At 45.4% G+C, this 19,817-nt stretch overlaps 1 protein-coding gene across 4 annotated transcripts in view; it reads right to left on the reverse strand.

Annotated features, from left to right (window-relative positions):
* Window positions 1-18,369, reverse strand: part of LOC144114552 (folylpolyglutamate synthase, mitochondrial-like) — a 33,091-nt gene extending 14,722 nt beyond the window's left edge. Inside the window, exons 1-8 of one of the 4 annotated variants that reach the window (XM_077648371.1) lie at window positions 17,911-18,369; window positions 11,681-11,743; window positions 11,019-11,147; window positions 10,834-10,952; window positions 8,370-8,481; window positions 8,210-8,281; window positions 8,065-8,126; window positions 6,725-6,905 (exon numbers count right to left, since the gene is read on the reverse strand). In XM_077648371.1, the coding sequence (XP_077504497.1) occupies window positions 6,725-6,905; window positions 8,065-8,126; window positions 8,210-8,281; window positions 8,370-8,481; window positions 10,834-10,952; window positions 11,019-11,090 (618 nt within the window). In that variant the 5' untranslated portion in view covers window positions 11,091-11,147; window positions 11,681-11,743; window positions 17,911-18,369. The remainder of the gene's footprint in view (window positions 1-6,724; window positions 6,906-8,064; window positions 8,127-8,209; window positions 8,282-8,369; window positions 8,482-10,833; window positions 10,953-11,018; window positions 11,148-11,680; window positions 11,744-17,910) is intronic. The other 3 variants (XM_077648369.1, XM_077648370.1, XM_077648368.1) reach the window with 3 other exon arrangements.
* Window positions 18,370-19,817: the final 1,448 nt, after the last annotated feature.

Below are 19,817 nucleotides of genomic sequence, written 5' to 3' on the forward strand. Positions count from 1 at the left end.
TGGATCTCGGTGTCGGCCTCTTCGTCGAAGTGTGCAAGAACGGGAGATGTCTGAAGGCGTTGGCGGAGCGAAGAGAAAGCCGTCTCTTGGTCTATTGTCCAAACGAAGGAGGTGTTGCTCCTGGTGAGGCGCGTCAACGGCTCTGCAATCTTTGCGAAGTCCGCAATAAACCGTCGGTAATATGCACAGAGACCCAGAAAACGCTGGACAGCTTTCTTGTCAGTCGGAGTAGGAAAATTGGCGACGGCGGCTGTCTTGTCGGGGTCGGGTCGAACTCCGTCGGCGCTCACAACGTGACCGAGGAACCTGAGCTCTGTGTAACCGAAGTGGCACTTCTGGGGCTTCAGCGTAAGGTCAGCGGAATGGAGGGCTCTGAGGACAGTTCGCAGGCGCACGAGATGCTGTTCAAAAGTTTCTGAAAAAACGACAACGTCGTCCAGGTATACAAGACAACTTTGCCACTTGAGGCCGGTGAGGACAGTGTCCATCATCCGTTGAAACGTCGCTGGCGCAGAGCACAAGCCAAAAGGCAGCACTTTGAATTCATAGAGGCCATCTGGTGTAACGAAGGCAGTTTTTTTCGCGGTCCCGTTCGTCCACTTCAATTTGCCAATAACCGCTCTTCAGGTCAATGGATGAAAAGTACTTAGCACGCCGTAATCTGTCCAGGGAGTCATCAATGCGGGGCAACGGGTAGACGTCCTTTTTAGTCACATTGTTTAATTTACGGTAGTCCACGCAGAATCGAAGTGTTCCATCCTTCTTTTTAACAAGGACAACAGGCGAAGACCACGGGCTTTGGGAAGGTTGAACTACACCGTCGTCAATCATCTCCTGAACTTGCTTTTGGATTACTTCCCGTTCTTTGGCGGAAACACGATAAGGCTGCTGGCGGATAGGGCGAGCGTCGTCATACGTAATGATCCGGTGTTGCGTTAGGGGCGTTTGACGAACTTTCGACGAAGAAGCGAAACACTGTTTATACTCCAATAGCAAGTGCTCTAAGGCCAGGCGCTTTCCTTCGGGGAGGTTGCAGTTGATGTCGACATTCGGAACAGATTGGTCGTCAGTGGCGCGCGATGATTGGTCGTCAGGGGCCGCTGCCGCGAACGCAAAGCAGACCGGAACATCCACAACCGCTTCAGCGGTAGCGATCGCAGTTCCAGAGAAAAGGTGCCGGTGCTCTGGAGAAAAATTTGTAACAAGGATCGCAGACCGGCCAGCGCGAATTGTTAGTAAGCTTCGAGCGGCGCAGTTGCCTTGAGTCAGGAGGAGCGAATGATTAGCCTCGGCGACTGCTTCAGCGTCGTGCAACTCAGCACAGGCGACTTCAATCAAAACACTGCTACGGGGCGAAAGTGTGACGCTGTCGGCGAAAACGCGAAGTGCGGCACTGCGTTGGCAGGAGTTGTCGAGTTCGGCGGCTTGCTCTGTGGAAAACATGACGATTCGGTTGCGCAGATCGATAATTGCTCCATACTCCCGCAGAAAGTCGATGCCGAGGATTAGGTCCCGAGAACACTCGCCCAGGACGATGCAGCTGACGACGAACGTGGACTTGCTGATCTGAACGCGAGCAGTGCACATACCCTTGGGCGTAACCAGATGACCGCCGGCAGTTCGAAGGTGCGCGCCAGGCCAAGGGGTAATCACTTTTTTCAGAATGGTCGCCAGTTGTCCACTTAAGATCGAATAATCGGCCCCGGTATCAACTAATGCGCTTACTCTGCGACCATCGATAAGAACGGGTATTTCTAAAGAAACGCGGTTTTTTAACTCTGGTGATGGCGTCGGCGGGTTTTTGTCGGATTGTAGCGGCGACGACGGGAGGTCTTCAGCACAGCGCCCCCCAGCGACCTCGCCCCCGAAGGTCGCGGGTTTCAGTTTTCCCGACGAGGACTTGGCGATCGGCCCGGTGCCGCTCGCGAGAAGCCGGGAGGTGTCGGGGAAGAGCGCCTCGGTGAGGGTGAGCGCGACTGCCGCTGCGCTCGGGATGGATTGCGCTGGTCCGCAAGGAATTCTTCAATTTCAGGGGGTCGTTCACCTTGACGGGGTCTCGGTGAGTCGGTGCGGAAGCCTTGGATGCCGATGCGTCGGTAATAACAATTTCGATAAAGATGACCTGGCTCTCCGCAGTGAAAACAGAGCGGTCGTCGGTTAGGTGTACGCCAAACGTCGGCCTTTCGGAGGGGTGCTCGACGATCCTCGAAGTACTGCACCGGTTGCACAGAGGGCCGCGGGGCTTGAGGCGTGGCGTGAATTGGTGGCGGCGAAGCGGGAGCCGGACGCCTTGCAACTTCGGCGTACATCGGACGGTGGTAGTCCACAGGAACAGGGCCCCGAAACGCCTGTTGCACCTCCTCTCGTACAAGAGCGGAGATGGAACCGAGCGCAGGCTGCGACGAGCTACAAAATTTGTGAAGCTCCTCACGCACGATTGTGCGAATAAGTTCCCGCAAATCATCAGGATGCTGTCCGATGGTGGCAAACGATGATGTGACTGCAGCAGCATGCACGGGCCGGTCGTAACTGGCGCAACGCTGTTGCAGGACCTTCTCCATCGTTGTGGCTTCCGAAAGAAATGCAGCAACTGTAGATGGTGGGCTGCGCACGAGGCCTGCGAACAGCTGCTCTTTGACGCCTCTCATTAAGTGCCGAAGTTTCTTCTCTTCAGGCATGGCAGGATCAGCTCTCCTGAAGAGCCGCGTCATGTCCTCGACGTACATTTGTACGCTTTCGTTCGGTAGCTGGACGCGGGACTGGATTGCCCGCTTCGCTCTTTCGCGGCGATCCGCGCTGGTGTAGGCCTCCAGCAGGCGACGGCGAAACTCTCGCCAGGAAGTTAGAACTTCCTCACGGTTCTCAAACCACGTGCGGGCGCCATCCTCTAGGCTAAAGTAGACGTTTCTTAGTTTCGCGGCGTCGTCCCACTGGTTATAAGCAGCCACACGCTCGAAGTGAAGGAACCAGTCCTCCACGTCTTCGAAAAGGTCCCCGTGGAAGGCCTTGGGAACCCGCGGGGTCTGCAAGGTATAGTGGGCAGGTGTAGCACCGGCAGCTTGCGTGAGAATACCGGTGGCTGGCATCATGACTGTCGCGAGTGGTCCAAGCTCCGGTGAAAGTCCCTGCAGCCTCCGGCTGAAGCGGTGTACCGGGGTGTCAATCGGCGCAGGGCTGGCGGCACGGCTCCCTGGAGGGGTTTCTTGCATGGGATACTCGTACCCAGCAGGCTCCACCAAATTGTCACGGAGTTCTCACGGAGAGACGCTTCAACAGCTGGAGTCGGCAAGAGGAAACGGTAATGGCGGCCGATCCGCGATAGCACGATCGCAACCTCATCGTCTTCGCGGACAGCTTGCGCCACCTGGCAACACTAGGTGGCAATATCATTCTGCCATATTTTTCAGCCCAAGGGAGCTAAAGTGCTAAAGAATGCACTTGATAATCACAGCAGTCCTTTTCCTTGTTATCCCTGATTATTTTCTGGAACAGACAGAGTCAACTTCAGCATTTTAACCCTTTAACCGCCAAATTATTTTACGAAAAACCTAATAAAAATGCCAAACTGTTTTGGAAATTTTTGGTGAAAATGACTAATGTCAGGCTTAAAACATGCACTAAAGCTCAAAACGCGTTTTTCATGAACAACTACTGCCTTCGAGAGCTGAATGTTGCAACTAACGCAATTACCAACCATAACTTGTCAATGGCAGTGGGAGCAGCACAACATTCGGCCGGACGAGTGACTTGTCATTGGTGATATTGGTACAATCTCCCATGACGCCTACAGCTCAGGGTTGATGGTTAAAAGGTTAACAAACTTGCTGCACTACAATGATTTAATGCCCTCCAAAAAATGCCTGTCACCCTCAACCTTTCAATTTGTTCAAGGAAATCTCTGCTCATCACATGGACACAAGAACTGATGAATGCAGAAGAAAAACATGAAAGCAATTTCCCTCATGACACTTTTGGAATGTGATTGGAAACTTAAAAATGATTTCTCAGACTAGGGTGAAAATATCCAAACACATTAACCATGCACTAGTAGGGTGAAAATATCCAAACACATTAACCATGCACTAGTAAAGCAAGCTCTGTCAATGAAGATTAAAAAATGATTAACACAGCAAAAGATCTGTGGAAACCAACATTCCCTCTGATCAGAGTGCAGCAGTCAACACAAGACAAAAAAATTGCTGAGCACTGGTGCCAACTCTGACGTGATTACAAATCCTTTGGGTAAAAAGTTAACCAGCCCACTGGACAAATGTTGACTTGAGGTAAAATGAACAGCTCCAAAAATCTACCAATAAGAATTTCACTCACTAGCGAATTTCTATTCATCATATGCAACTATGCAGCTTGAAACAGATCTTGAAACTCATCAGGCAGGGATGAGAACAAACATCAACACTTAACAGACTACAAGAAAGTGGATTGTTGTGCTTCAGGAAATCAATGACACATCCAGAGTTTTAAGGTTGAGGTTGCTGTTAGCTACTGATGGGATCAGCCTTGCCATTATTGTGCTGGCAACTGCTCCACTGCAGCAACACTTATATGTGTTCAGTACAGATCGTTACCACTCACCAACATAATATGCTTTCATAATTACCCTGACACACCTCATAATACCATGGTGGTCTCTTAGTTATAATACAGTGGACTCTATTCAGTTCAAACTCGCTTAAGTAATCCGCGCCCATCCCGTCATGTGTGGTTTTGTCTCTGCCCATCAAAAAATAACACTGAATTTCCTTTCATTGGAACTTGAGCTTTATTTGAACCAGTGCTCTGGTCTCGTCAATTTCAAACTCTGCATAATTCTAACATATTTCTAGCATATTTTTGGTCTCCTTTGAGCAGAAATTATTGAATGTTAACTGTAATGTGGGAACTAATATACCTTGCATACCTTAGCCCCCCAAAAAAATTGTCTTTCCGAACAAAAGTTAGTAGCAAGTCATCACCTGTCTTCTGTCGCAAGTTCTACATGCCTGCACAAAAAATATGTGAAAGGATGTATTTAAAAAATTTACATGTTGGCAATGAACAGGCACCTTCCTTAGTTTCATTTGTGTGTGGTCAAAAAACTGCACACTCCACCTTTAGTCAAAGCTTATGCTGCAATCCACATGTCTAGCATGTACTACACAGGCTACACACTAAGGAGATAACAGTGCCACTAAAAGACACACCTAAGCAATTTCACTACTGCATAGTGTAACTGGCACTTAAGAGCAGGCAGTTTACTCATATCTCAGGGCACGCAACCTTATTACCCAAGGTTGTATGAAAATGACTGTGCAGCTCTGAAACCATAGGCACTACTAATTCAAATAGTTCTGCAGAGGTTGCCTCAGATAAAATTCCCATAACAGCAAAAAAGCAGCAGTGTCACTCTTTAAGTAAACAAGACAGAGGCAGGAATCTAGCAGCAATTCATACACATGAACAATCCAAAAACTAGAGCAGATAAGACACCCGCTGAGATGGGGTCATTGGGCACTTGCTGATAAAGCAGTAAGGGTATGTAGGCTTGGGACACAGGAAGTGTGGGGCCCATCAAGCTTTCACAATCATATCACATTATCCTTCAAGCACCTTTATCAGTGCTGAAGTAACATGTCTTCAGATGTTGCAGATGTATAATTCAACAAGAACTGCTAGCTAAGAACATATGACAAGTGAGTTCATAGAAAGTCAGTATGCAGCTGATTTCTGGAATGTGCAAGAAGTGAAGCTGCTGAAATTAAAGACGTTTGAAATTGAAGAAGCAGGTTAGAGATCTTATTTAATTAAGCCCTCCAGTGCATACCGAAAACTGCGATTCAATTTAAAACTGCCTTGACACACATTAAAAAATCAGACTCGATCAACAATTTGTTTATTTTTCTGAAAGCAGGCAGCTGCATTTGGAACACGAATGCTTTTCTCAAATGCTGTAATATGCAAATGTAACTCCGTGGGTTAGAAAAAAAAGTGCGGGATACAATAGAATCCGCACCAAGTCCTACAATTTGCCTTTTTTTTAATGTACACCAATTTAAGAACTTTAACAAGTACAAAAGTACCAAAGAGAATGTTCCTGCCTAGAGTGGTTGGTCATGCAACCTCGTAGCTACAAAACACGACACTGAACTGAAACAATTATTACATGTTACTAGCAATCTGAATAAATACCTCCAACTGTGTGTGCAAAAAAATAATTATTAGAGCTACTTAATGACTTCCAAAGAAGTGTAGCTACAAATGATGCACTTTGCTCCAAGTGTGTCAATCTTAAGTCACACTATTCAAACTCAAATCTGAATGCTCATGTATTTAACTTTTACCAAACTTGAAATTTTCTCAAGTGGCCCTGTCATCGCGTGCATCTGAACAATTCACATTCTGAACAAAAATTTGACATTGTCAATTTCGCTCACATATCATTGCGTATCTCCGCTGCCTAGCTAAAACAATCTTACACTGAGTTATAGCACACCAGGAAGTTCAGCTATGGCTCAGCAATCTAACATTCCCAACAGCACTGTGGTAGCCTAGCACAGTCAGCTAATATTTTATATGAGTTGTGACAGGATGGATGAACACTCCTAATAACTTTTAATCAGATCATCAACCACCACTGGTCACATGAAGTGAGGTTGGCAAACTACAATATGATTAAATTAGCAACAACAAAGAATACATGAGGGCCAAAGGATATTAGGCTACATACCCCCCTTTCGTTGGCTCTCTCCTGCAGCACCTTGAATGCACCCTCCGGCTGGGGAAGTGAGAAGGCTGGGCAGCCTTTTTTGAAGATTCCACCTTTCTGCCAAGCAATTTCTTGCACACTTGAGCCTAGCAAACGTGTGTGATCCAAACCCAAGGACGTGATGCCCACCACTGTGGGATGTCTGTCACAAACAAGTGTGCAAAAAGAACAGTTTCTGAACATGACATGCAGGCTGAAAAGGTGCCCCATAAATAACGACAAATTGAAGCTTCTAAAATCGCACATGGACACAACTGAGTTCCAACTGGATTCCAATAAGTTTCAGTTAACAAACAATGGCAGTCAAACTAGCTACAAGACAAGCACACGCTTGAAGGAAATTAATGGAAGCACTGTTGGAGTATGCCTGGGATGTAAAAGGACGCCACTTCATGATCTGCCAGCAAGAATTTTTTTTTTTAATGTGTTTGTTAGAAGCTGAGTGAACTATAATCAAAGTTTGAATTCTAGCATTTTCGTGCCTTTCCTTCTCCTCTTATCACCTTTTGCATGCTGAAAGGTCAGCGATTCTTCGCTGGCCCCATCCACTGAGTGCCACCACCGGCTGCCAACGCACGTGGGAATTTTCTAATGAACAGAGCTTCCTAAACTGCCAAAACACGGCTGACTGGTTGCAGCCATGGTAGCTGCATAATGTCTGAAATAATCTAACCAACAGCCATCTCTTAACAGACATACGCAGAAGCATGAAACGGAGAGTAGCTGGAAAGGGCTCTCAAACTTTTGCGTACAACTGTGGGTTCTCTACTACGTGCAGAAGTGTATTATTTATTTAGTTCAGGCGCTCATGGCCAAATTCTTTCCAACTACTACTCTCTCACAAGGCGATTTCAAGGCTATTTAGCATGTACTAGTATTAAAGTTGATGGGCTCTGCTAACATGCTTTTCCAAGAACACGAGATTATGTACCAGACACAGCCTTGAATTTATCCTTTAAGTACATCAAGTACGACAACAATGTGTGCCTGAATTTGTCAACTAGCAGGGCAGTATAGATACAGCAGTATAATTAATTAGTAACACTACACAAACAACTTCATGCTTTCACCATGCCCTCACCTTATCACATTGGTGCAATCACATTCACCACCAACTCCAGCTTAGTACGACAACAATGTGTGCCTAACAACAATTACGACAACAACAAGTAAGACAACAACAACAAGTACGACAACAATGTGTGCCTGAATTTGTCAACCAGCAGGGCAGTTATAGATACAGCAGTATAGTTAATTAGTAACACTACACAAACAACTTCATGCTTTCACCATGCCCTCACCTTATAACATTGGTGCAGTCATATTCACCACCAACTCCAACTTCTAGTACCAAGACATCAACCTACAAGCAACATTAATAATAATTACACAATCAAAAATCACCATGCCAGCAGGTTAAATTGTACCATACAATGTAGCGCTCACCTTTTCCTTGACGAATACCTTAAAAGCCATGACAGTCAAAAAATGAAAATAGGCTGGCATGTTTGCTCCTTCCTGGAAAAAATACAAAATGTTCACTGCACTTTATCAGCAATGTAGCAGTATAATTCTTCAGTGCCTCAATAGAAATAAAGTGTCAAACCTTAATTTTCAGGTCATTGTAGACATCCCAGAAGTACTTGGCAAAAAGATCCTCGGACAAAGGTTTCCCATTTATCCTGATTCTTTCTCGAACTGCTACAAGATGTGGAGAACTGCAACAGCAAGATTACAACTTTTTTTATATTAAAGCAGTGGAAACAAAAATTTCAGGTCCTGGGTTTTTCAACCTTGGTGGTGAATCTGTCAGGAAACAATGGTGCTAGTAAGCCCCATATGTGCCATAATACCAATAATAATTACCATTTGTTTTGGAGTGTAGATCTGTTATCCCTGTATATGCACAGGCCTGTGAATGACGTCATTCTGAGTGCGTGACCCAGTACAAAAGTATGGTGGGCCAAAAGAGCTGTGACGATAGTGAATTATACACATAATTACTACCCTGTAAATAACATTGCTGGTACAAATGGATCTACATACATGATATATGTGGCATAAGTAGTTTTGAGGTACACTGCATTTGTGGTTTTGCATGCAACTAGAATGGTCACCAAGACGGACAGTGGGGCTCCCATTATGTTCGTCATATTCTAAAGGCTTTAGACAAGAACAAGTGCTGTCTCCTTTGCCGTCTGAAGTCTCTAGAAAGCTGAAGCTCCCACAGCCTGACTTGGCAACTGTTCTCTTCACAACTTTAGGCATCATGAATGTGATGGAAACTCCACTGCAAAATTCAGCAACTATTTCAGTTGCATGCAAAGCATCTTTAGAAAATTTTACAAAGCACAGCACATTTTCCATTTAATTTACGATAACCAACCCAGCAGTGTGAGCAAAGAGTTTAAAAAATTAATTCGCACATTTCTCAACCTTAACAACCACACCTACACGAACGCACATTGGGAAGAAACTGTTTAGAATGTGCACATTTACATGACTGTCAATCGCAGTAAGCATTAGCATTAGAGGTCCCAGTTAGGAAAAAAGTGTCTGTCGGTGGTGTTCTCTGAAGCCTCCACCTCCCTCAGAGGTGGCAAAGTGGAGAGAGGGAAAATCTTTCGTCTTACAAGGGACAGGAGGGAGACTGAAAAAAAAGAGAGGGCGGAGGGGCAATGGGTGGAAGGTGAGGGAAAATGTTCCTGTCTCTCATTCGCTACACAAAGAACACATTAACACATATAACAGGACCCAAAATGAGTAAGCCTAATGCTAATGCATTTCTGCTACATCAATCACACTGATCATCTATGCTTTCTGTATGCGACACTATGTCACATACAAAAAAGTTGGAGGGAACACTTAAGCTCCGCCTTAAGGATATTGCGTGCTAGCTAATGGGTTAATGGCCATATATGCAGAATTTGGCATTCTCTACTAAACATACATAGATCTCTGAAAGTCCTCGTAACAAAGTGATGCGTCACTCCTCTGCGATGGCCGGTGCTGCCACTGGTGGGACTTCTGTGATCCAGGTTGCTGGGATTAAGAGCCATTAAGAACCATCTGCCACGGTGGGCAGTTTTCTCACAATCCGGTGGGCAGGTTGTGATGCTGCCACAAGGTTAAGTGACCTATCTGGCCCACTTGCCTCCAAGGTTGCTTCTCTGGGGATTTTTCAGGGATTTTTCGCTCACGATCAATGACGCCGACGACAACTCCGGATTTTCTGTGGCACGAGCTCCCTAACACTATCGCGTTAAAACAGAGCCCTGCGCAATTGTCACTCAAGACCAAATTTGGGACAACCAGTGCAAAAATAGCAGCAGAGGGCCCACATGGCTGTTTATAAAATCCTTTAATCCCTCTAGATGCAATGTGCCACATAGTGTCGAGGCACACACATTTATTACAGGCGCCTTAGACTCCCATTATGACGAACTCGGCTAAGACAAATCTGAGGATGTAACGAACAATGTGAAAATGTTTTGCTGGTTTTCAAGACTCAGCTGTGCAAGAAATCCGGTAAGGTACTCTCAAAGCATCCATGCAACACTCCCAAAGCAAGGAAGAAGAAAAAAAAGACGGATGGTTAAATGCGGTTAGGCCAAATGCGAATTACGTGTGCTAGCACTTACAGTTTTGGTTCAAAGTTCGGTTTTCAAAGTTAAGCAGGCTTCAGACAGATTGGTGAAGCCAGAGTGGACTGTTCACGGTAGCACCCGTTCATGTCTTCTGGGTATCAGTGAACAATATGGGGTGAAACCTGCACACCCCCTCCTCCATGTCTATTAGGGGGACCATGCCCCCCTTGCCACCCCTCTGCACATGCTTATGAAGCCAGTACCAACTATAGCCCTACAAAACACATGAATAGACTATGTACAGCGCATGCCATGGTGGGCAAATCTCTGCACTCATTGGAAGCCATGAGCTAAATGCAATAAGCCATTTAAATTGGTTAAGGCTGATACAACAGCTACTGCAGTCAAAGTTTTTCTTGTAGCTTACTGCATTTTTGTGAGACTTGTGTAACACAGAGGACAAACAGAGCCATTGCCACTCACGTGTAGAGACCTGTTTTGAAGCCATGGTGCCTGAGAATACTCTCAGCAAAAGCACATGTTGATCCTTTTCCTTTGGTTCCAGCCACATGAATTATCTTGAGGGCATCGATGTCCGAGATCTAAACCAATCCCACAATAGTGCATCACTACTCTGAGCACAATGTGCACTCACAACTTTCACTCACCTGAAGACCAATAGCCTGAAGGTGCTCAGGCATTCGCCGTGACCTGAGGAATGCAGTGCTTGGGTGCTGCATCGATTTTTTCAAAGTAGCTTCATTGCTCTGGAGGTTATTCAGGGCATACACTGCATCCTGAAAGGTATGGAATCGCATTCAGCTGGCCCAGTTTTTTATTACCCTTCAAATAATGTTTGCTACAGATATATATGTTACCCAAAGCTTGATATTAAAAATCTCATGGAGCAATCAGTTTAGTCCATTATTTTGAAAGAAAGCAAAAAAAGTTGAAGAAACTAAATTAGAAGAAACAGTAAAAGGTCAGCTGACCAGATGACATGATGGGAGGGCCATTCACTATGCAATTCAAACAAGGATTCATGTGAATCAAATGCTCAAGGATTGGCATAAGGGAAGGGGGCATCTAGTTTTTCCAAGCTAAGGGGGGGGGAGGTCATATTTTACTGGCCTGAGATTTCAGGCCGCCATCTTGGAATCTTGGACAAGAAATGCTCGAATGACAGCAGTAAGAGCTAACGCTTCTGAATGTAGTATGGAAGTTAAGTGATCGGGCCATGCATCAAAAACATCAATAGAAATTCTAAAAACTGCACTGTAAAAAACAGGAAAAAAGTAACATACAGGTGAGCAGCAACACCTATACTTGCCTCGCTTATGCAAGTGGAACCAGTTTTTTCTGCCTAGTTGCCTTTATGTTGAAATAATTGTATCTGCATGCAATAAATACAAGTGCATGTATTCGTTGCTTGCGATGCACTGCTGACTCCTGCACTCACGGAAGGAAGTGTGAAAGCAGCAAATGCCCCATAAAAACAGTTTCAGACTGGATATAAGAAAAAGTGACTGCAGCAGGAATACAGAAGAAACCAGATGGGCCCCAATCATGTAGTTCGCGCGATCACAGCAGTGATAGAACTGCCATTGAACCATTGCGAACATTGAACCATTGTGGACATTGAGCCATTGTGGACATTGAGCCATTGTGGACATTGAGCCATTGTGAACACTGAGCCATTGTGGACATTGAGCCATTGTGAACACTGAGCCATTGTGAACACTGAGCCATTGTGGACATTGAGCCATCGCGGAAGCCAGAATATGACATTTTTTCTTGACGCTTGTGGATGGTTTAGAGTTACAGCGGTTTGTTATGATAGCAAATGTTGTCAGTACCATTACATGCCACGAGAAAACTCCTTAACCAAGTAACGGCTCAGATAAGGTGATGGCAGTCTGGAAGCCGAAGGCGCTAAACTAGTAGATGAAGCTTGAGGATGTGGTGAAGCCTCTCGGTCTGCACCTAACGCATGTTTAAAGTAGCGGAGCAATGCCTCAAAATGTACAACTTCATTTCTTAATCCATTGATCCTGTTGTTTCTGCACGCTCCTGGCTTCTGCAAAATTTTGTTAATTCTCTCTTGTGACCGACTGAAATTGTATTTGATAGCCAGCACGCTATGACACACATAAAGAATACTAACCTTTTTTAAGTCAAAACTGAATTTCAAAAAAATTTTGTCGTACGTATATCAGTTTGTTTTTCAGGTTTAAAGTGAAAACTCCAACCTCTAATTACAATAGATAAAGCTAAATGAAGGTAACATTCCAATAGTTTTGCCCTGTCTCACATCACAAAACATTTATTCCATTCTGCTGAAAATATACCTTGGACAAATCTATTCCGCCTGCTTGCCCGAGACATACTTCATACTTGTAAATACTACTGCCATAAAATGAAAAAGAAAAAAAAGCTCATAATTTTGAGTGATCTGTCAATGGACCTTCCAAGGCATGGGGCGGAGTCAACAAAGAAAATAAAAAGCCACAGGACAGTTACCACTGTGTAAAACCAGGTTCAGCAACTGCTGCTGAAGTATCTTCCTTCTTCACTTCACGATATAATGGGGCAAAGAATTTGACAGCGCGACATGCATGTGTATAGTTATAGAGCACTCTTTTTAGGTTTCCCAAAGCAGCCACCCTCCGGTTACGCATTCCTCTGCTCTTGCCGTACCCCTTCTTTCACAGTAACCCCCCTCCTCCTCCTTCCACGATAACCACCTTCCAGTTATACATTCCTGTGCTCTCGCTGCAGCCTTCTCCTGCCACGGTAACCACATTTTGGGTACGTGGTTCCTGTGGAAACCACCCTCCGTTTGCACATTCCTCTGCTCTCCTCGTACCCTCCTCCATCCACAATCCCATGGCAACCCCTCTCCAGTTGTGCATTCTTATGCCCACGCCATTCCCTTCTTTTTCCACGGTTACCACCAAAAGGGGGAGTCCCATGGCAGCCACCATCCGGTTAAGCATTCCATTTCTACGCTCCTGCCATGCCCTCATCCTTCCATGGTAGCTGCCCTGAGCCAGAGTATCTGGCTTCGAACCCGGCCGCAGCAGCCGCACGTTTCAATGGAAGTGAAACACAAAAGGCGCACATATGCTGTGCAATATCAGTGCACGTTAAAGATCACCAGGCGGCCAAAATTATTCCGAGGCCCTCCACTACGGTACCTCTTTCTCTGTTTGTTCTTTCACTCTCACCTTTATCTTTTCCTTCACGGCATCGAGAAGTGGGACAGTTACTGTGCCTTTCATTTCCTCAAAACTAATTATTCTTACACTCTCACCATATCCTTCTTTTTTCACGTTACCACCCAGAAGGTGGTTCCTATGGCAGCCACCCACTGACTGCGCATTTGCCATACCCGTCTCCTTCCACGGCAACCCTCCACCTTCTCCTTCCATGGTAACCGCTCTCTGGTTGCACATTATTATGCTCTTGCTGCGCCTTCCTCCTTGAACAGTACCCATCCTCCAGTTAAGCATTCCTCCATCTCGTCATACCCTCCTCTGTCCAACCACCCTCCGAGTGGTTCTCTACTTACTATTATTGATCACTACTAATTACTACTACTAACTACTACTACCACTACTTCTACTACTATACTACACAAAACTGACGGAATGGGCCTTTAACAGCTGTTGCTCTAATATCAAGTGGGTCAAAGAATGAGTGCTCTCAAAAATGTGCCCTGTGTGGTAATGTGGTACACCTAGCAAATGTGACCATTAGAACCAGCTTATTTATGGGGTGGAGGAAGAGATGGGATGCGCAGGAGAGTTCAGATGCTTCACAAATAAGACGATCATTTGCTACCAGAACTGCACAATGACCTCACTTTATGCACTATTGCCTCAGTTTTTGTGCTCACTTTCCATGTACATCGCTATATCTTCATGCATACAAGACAAAGCAACCGCACGATATTTCAATATGCTGACTGCAATTTAAAATGGTAGATGAGATCAAACTGCTATCTGATCTGATAGTATGTGGCGTATTTGTTAAAAGGGTGTTCAAAAATATACCTTTGAAGATTTAAGCTTTTTTATTAGGCTTGCAATGCCCACACTGAGGCACTGCATGTGCATGACAATTTTTGTTCTTCAAGGGTAGACGTGCGGTCTAGTTGGTGGTTCATACTTAGTTTAAACAGCGTAAAAGACACGGACGCAGAAGGGACACATGAGACACACACAGAGTCAGCGCTGTGTGTGTCTTGTGTGCCCCTTCTGCGTCCACGTTTTTTGCGCTGTTTAAACCAAGTAAATTTTTGTTCTTGTAGCAATGTACTTTAGGGCTGAAAAAAGAAAACTTTCGTCCCACCAAGTGTTTACTTGAGAGAGCAGTTGGCGAAAATGCGGCATTATTTGTGTGAAGACAGGAAATAATCTCTGCACAAAGCCTCATCGAGTGAAGCCTCTGCCCTCCAGAAACACCACTGACCAGCCACCTCCCTACACCCCACGCCCCTGCTAGGGGGATGCCCACCCACCCACAGACATCCCACCCACCCACAGCATGTAGAACAAGAAAGCTATACTGAAATCGAATTCAAAGACGCCGTGGGACAACCAGCTTCCCTCCAAAGCGCCACCCGCCGCGGTGGCTCAGTGGTTAGGGAGCTCGGCTACTGGTCCAGAGTACCAGGGTTCGAACCGACCGTGGCGGCTACGTTTCGATGGAGGCGAAACGCAAAGGCGCCCGCCCATGTGCTGTGCGATGTCAATGCATGTTAAAGATCCCCAGGTGGTCGAAATTATTCCGAAGCCCTCCATTACGCCACCTTTTTCTTCCTTTCTTCTCTCAGTCCGTCCTTTATCCTTTCCCTTACGGCACACGGTTCAGGTGTCTGCCGATATGTGAGACAGGTACTGCGCCATTTCTTTTCCCCAACAGCCAATTCAATTCAATTCCAAAGCACTGCCACCCAGTAAAAACAGTCATTAGAGCAAAACCTTCAAAGTAATCATCCAGGGATTCAACGGCTATCATAGCTTTTTAACATCGAGCTTGATGATCATCCTGTCAATTCTTTTTTAAATATTGATGTCATAATATTGCCTCTGCTGTTAACCAACGTATGATCTTGTTGGGTACCAAGAGTTGTTTGTGCACTTGGATTTTTTTAAGTAGAAAACATAAATGATGTTGAAACAGCAACCTGGAAGCAGCAGGTTTATTTTACTAGCATCCCTTAAAGCCAAATATACTCGGCTCAGTTATTCCTTTCACCAAGCACCCTTAATTTCTATACTTCCCAGTGCACATGTATACAGCATTCTTCTTTGGCCGATATATGTACTGCCCTCTCTGCGAAGACCTTCAGGGATAACATGAATTTAAACAAGCAAATAAACAAGATTTGAAGAGTAGGCCATCCTCAGGTAGCGCCGAACATTAAAATGTTATAAATTTGTTATGCTTGTTGCAGGAATGTTACATGTTACAATGGAACGCTATATGTATGTTAAGATCAACAGTTAATGTAATATGTTGTATCATAAACTTAAGCCACCACGGTGGCTGAGTGGTTATGGTGCTCAGCTGATGGCCCGAAAGATGCGGGTTTGATCCCGGCCGCGGCGGTCAAATTTCGATGGAGGCGAAATTCTAGAGGCCCGTGTACTGTGCGATGTCAGTGCACGTTAAAGAGCCCCAGGTGGTCAAAATTTCCGGAGCCCTTCACTATGGCGTCCCTCATAGCCTGAGTCGCTTTGGGACGTTAAACCCCCATAAACCATAAACTTAAATTTAACATTCAAGGTAAATGCTATACTAAAGCTGTGTTCAAAATGGTGTTACAATGTTAAAAGATCACATATAATGTTATATGTTGCACCGTAACATATTGTTACATGTCGTAACATATTCTTGTACACGCTCTTTCACACTTAGAGGGAAACTGGGAGCATGTGGCCGCCGCGCTTCGAGTAACGCTGCATGCGAGAGGCAGTGAGAATTGCTGCCTCAATGCGCATGCGTGGAAAGAGCAACCGGCCGTGCTTGTTTTGCACATGCGTCTTTGCAGTCGATTCTCGGCGGCAGCGCTTCACAAAGCACAGTGGCCACGCGCTCCCAGTTTCCCAGTGTGAAACAGCCTGTACCATATCGTTGTTAGTTTAACATTCAAACTATACATTGTTATTCTAATACAGTGTCCTAAATTTAATTATGATGTTTAAATCATAACTTATAAAACAACATTACAAATATATTTTATGCAATGTACAAGAACTTATCCCACTGTTTTTACCGTACAGACTTCAACTAGCAGTAACTTGGAATAAATCTCTTAGACACGTGCAATATATTGTATGCACAGCACCATTATTTTGACAGAAAACTGTTTACTATTAACCACTACCACACATGGGACACCCTTCAATAATGGCTATTTAAGCTTGTTTTGATGGTATCCGTTCGGAGGCGAGTGATTTGCATGCATTGGTTGTGGAGTATTGTGGAACTCCAAGTGTCGCTCTCATTGCTGGTCCTTGCAAAGCGTTAAGTTATGTATACATTCACAATTGGTGCCATGCTCTAGCAAAGTTACTTCCACTTTTGAGAAAATTGCATTTATGTAGTTAACTGTTTAATGGCAATGTTATTCCAACATTCTTTTGTAAGGAACGTTAGAAAAAACAAGAACAATGTAACACTGGACAAAAACAGAACGGTATGTAATAACGTTATGGTATTACCTGGGTCTACATGCTTGGAACGAATGAACTATGCTGTGGAAAATATGATTACAGAAATGCATAATGCTCAAACAAATATTTACCTCATGCATAGCAAATGATGTTGCAGAATAATAAGCATGAACAAAGGATTGCATAAAATAATAAAAGGGGCACTATGAGGTGCTAGAGCATATCAGCTAGCACACATCACTACATCATTTTTTCAAAGCTAGTGCAAAGTTACACAGCAGTGCAGTTAGATAACCCTTCATGTTATTTTCTTTCGCCTTGGTTTTAACGAAACAAAACAAACTTGTAGAAAAAAATTAATGTCCAACGCTTTCTATTTCGCAAAAAAATTTCAATGCTAGATCTGCTTGCCACACGGAGAAAGCAGACACAAAGAGAAAAATTTCCACACAACACAGTAACACGACAGTCAAGAGAGCAATACTCCCCTAAAATGTACTACGCTGGCGGTGCAAAACGTAACGAAAAGAAACCGGGGTGCAGCAAGCGCTGAATCTGCCTTGGAGAGCGTTCCCTACGTCATCATGACGTTGCGCCATACGTACTAGAACTACCGTACTACCATTGGCTGTGACAATGCGACGCCCGACCATGCGACCCCGACCAGTGCGATTGCACGACGGATGCTCGAGCAGCCAGAGCACCTGTTTCCCGCGGCTACGAAATCGGGCTGGTTGGGCCACTTTTTAACACGTCGCACCACCCAATGAATGTTGCTGCAGTTCATGTATTCAGCTGGTACCGCCTGACAGCCCGTGCAATGAAAATATACGGCCGAATTTCGCACTTCATGGTGATCAGTTTAAATTTCGCTCACCTCGTAACACCGCTTAGACGATACCGTAGGCATAGGCTTGGTGGGGATGTCACCGACGGTTCTAACTTGCGTGGGCTTCACCATCTTCAGGCGCCAGAGCAGGTTTCTCATTCCAGACTCGACACGCGGTTTGATTTCCGAGTCAAGATTTCATCACACGTTCTTGTACGGCAAGAACGGCACAACAGACTCCGGTCTCTCCAAGCTGAAAGAGCTGTACTAAACTTCCTTCCTGCTTTCCGATGTTCGCCGTGCCCCTTTCACACCACCGACCGTTCCGGAGCGGCTGTCAGCTGCCGCTTACCCTTCCCTCGCTCGCTCAGCTTGGCCAGCTCGCACCGTTGTCATGTTCTATATCTCCGTCGAGCCACATCCAGCCATATCAGCAAAGCACACTCAAATAAATGCCTGTAACGTTATTGCCGGGCGCCACGACCCTCTACCTTCTTTAACGCACCCGCCACGTTGAGGCGCTGCCTTACGGCGCTATCGAAGTTGCTCGAATGGCGCGCTAAATTAAATTTGCGCTATGCATTTATTATGGCAGATCGCAGTCGTTTGAAGTAGTAGGCTACAGGAACTCCGGAACTTTTTTTTTTTTTTTTTGGGGGGGGGGGGGGGGGTGCCAAGACTTCGAGCTTATTTTGTTATTTGTTTAATACTAATTTACATTAAAATTATTTATTTTTATTTTTCAATGTCCAAAGGTTGATGCAAACTGTCACGTTGTGGTTATGACACTCCAGCAATCAGGAAGACAACGAAAAGGCTTCCAACAGAAACTGTTTAAGGGACTGACTCGCGCCCACTAAGAAATAATCATTTCTTAGGCGATAGCCACAAGCGTGCTCGGCGGTCATCGAACAGAATGCCTGCAGTTCTTGGCCGCCCTCAATTTAAAGCTGGCAAGGAACCTTCGAGATAAAGAACAAAGCAACCACAGCAACCAGCACTGGCAAAATGTGGAAGCATTTGCACTTGGCCATGATCAATGGAGATAAGTCTGGTCGCATCTGGCATTACAAAACAAAATTATAAAGCAGTGCCGGCGGTTTTGAGTGCGAACGAACAAACGGTGCAAAGATTCACGGCAATATAAAACGAATTGAAATGGGAAGTTTACTCACGAGGAGTGATCTATTGCATTAAAAAGTTTGTGTAAATTCTGCTAATCATGATCATGAACGCGGCCTGGTCAGACAGTCGACTTCTGTTGGGACATGACTGGTTTAGCTAGGTTGCTCATATACGAGATGCTTTACAACTGGCTACAAATTAAGCCAAATTAAGTAGCTCGGCTCCACTGTGATTTGTATTAAAAGAGTCAATTGTCAGAAATCTGATCCAAGTGCAAGCAATTGGAGACGGGGGGGCTTCCCCTCTTGAAAAATGTTGGGGGGGAGGGCAACCGCTCCTTTGCTTCCCCCCCCCCCCCCCCCCTGTTCCAGGGTACGTCCCAGGTAGGCTAGATCTCCTTGCTCTGGGCGACCTTTCTGCTCTCCGGGGAATTAACCTCCTTTCTCTCTCTCTAAACTGCCATGAGCTTTTCAACATCTTGTTTATCAAAAGGTGTTTACTGCGTGCGTGCGCGCGCGCGCGCGCGCGCGTGTGTGTGTGTGTGTGTGTGTGTGTGTGTGTGTGTGTGTGTGTGTGTGTGTGTGTGTGTGTGTGTGTGTGTGTGTGTGTGTGTGTGTGTGTGTGTGTGTGTGTGTGTGTGTGTGTGTGTGTGTGTGTGTGTGTGTGTGTGTGTGTGTGTGTGTGTGTGTGTGTGTGTGTTGTCAAGTTTCCGCCTGTCGGGGGTCAGTCACACAATCTACGGGTCCTGTTGAAGCGAAAATTGCGCCAACAAGGCCGCAACCCGGCAAAACAATATTCCTCTCTGCCTGAAGGCAAACTGGTGGTCCGCC

This window comes from Amblyomma americanum, chromosome 1 (genome assembly GCF_052857255.1).
Source record: "Amblyomma americanum isolate KBUSLIRL-KWMA chromosome 1, ASM5285725v1, whole genome shotgun sequence".
Lineage (NCBI taxonomy): Eukaryota > Metazoa > Arthropoda > Arachnida > Ixodida > Ixodidae > Amblyomma > Amblyomma americanum.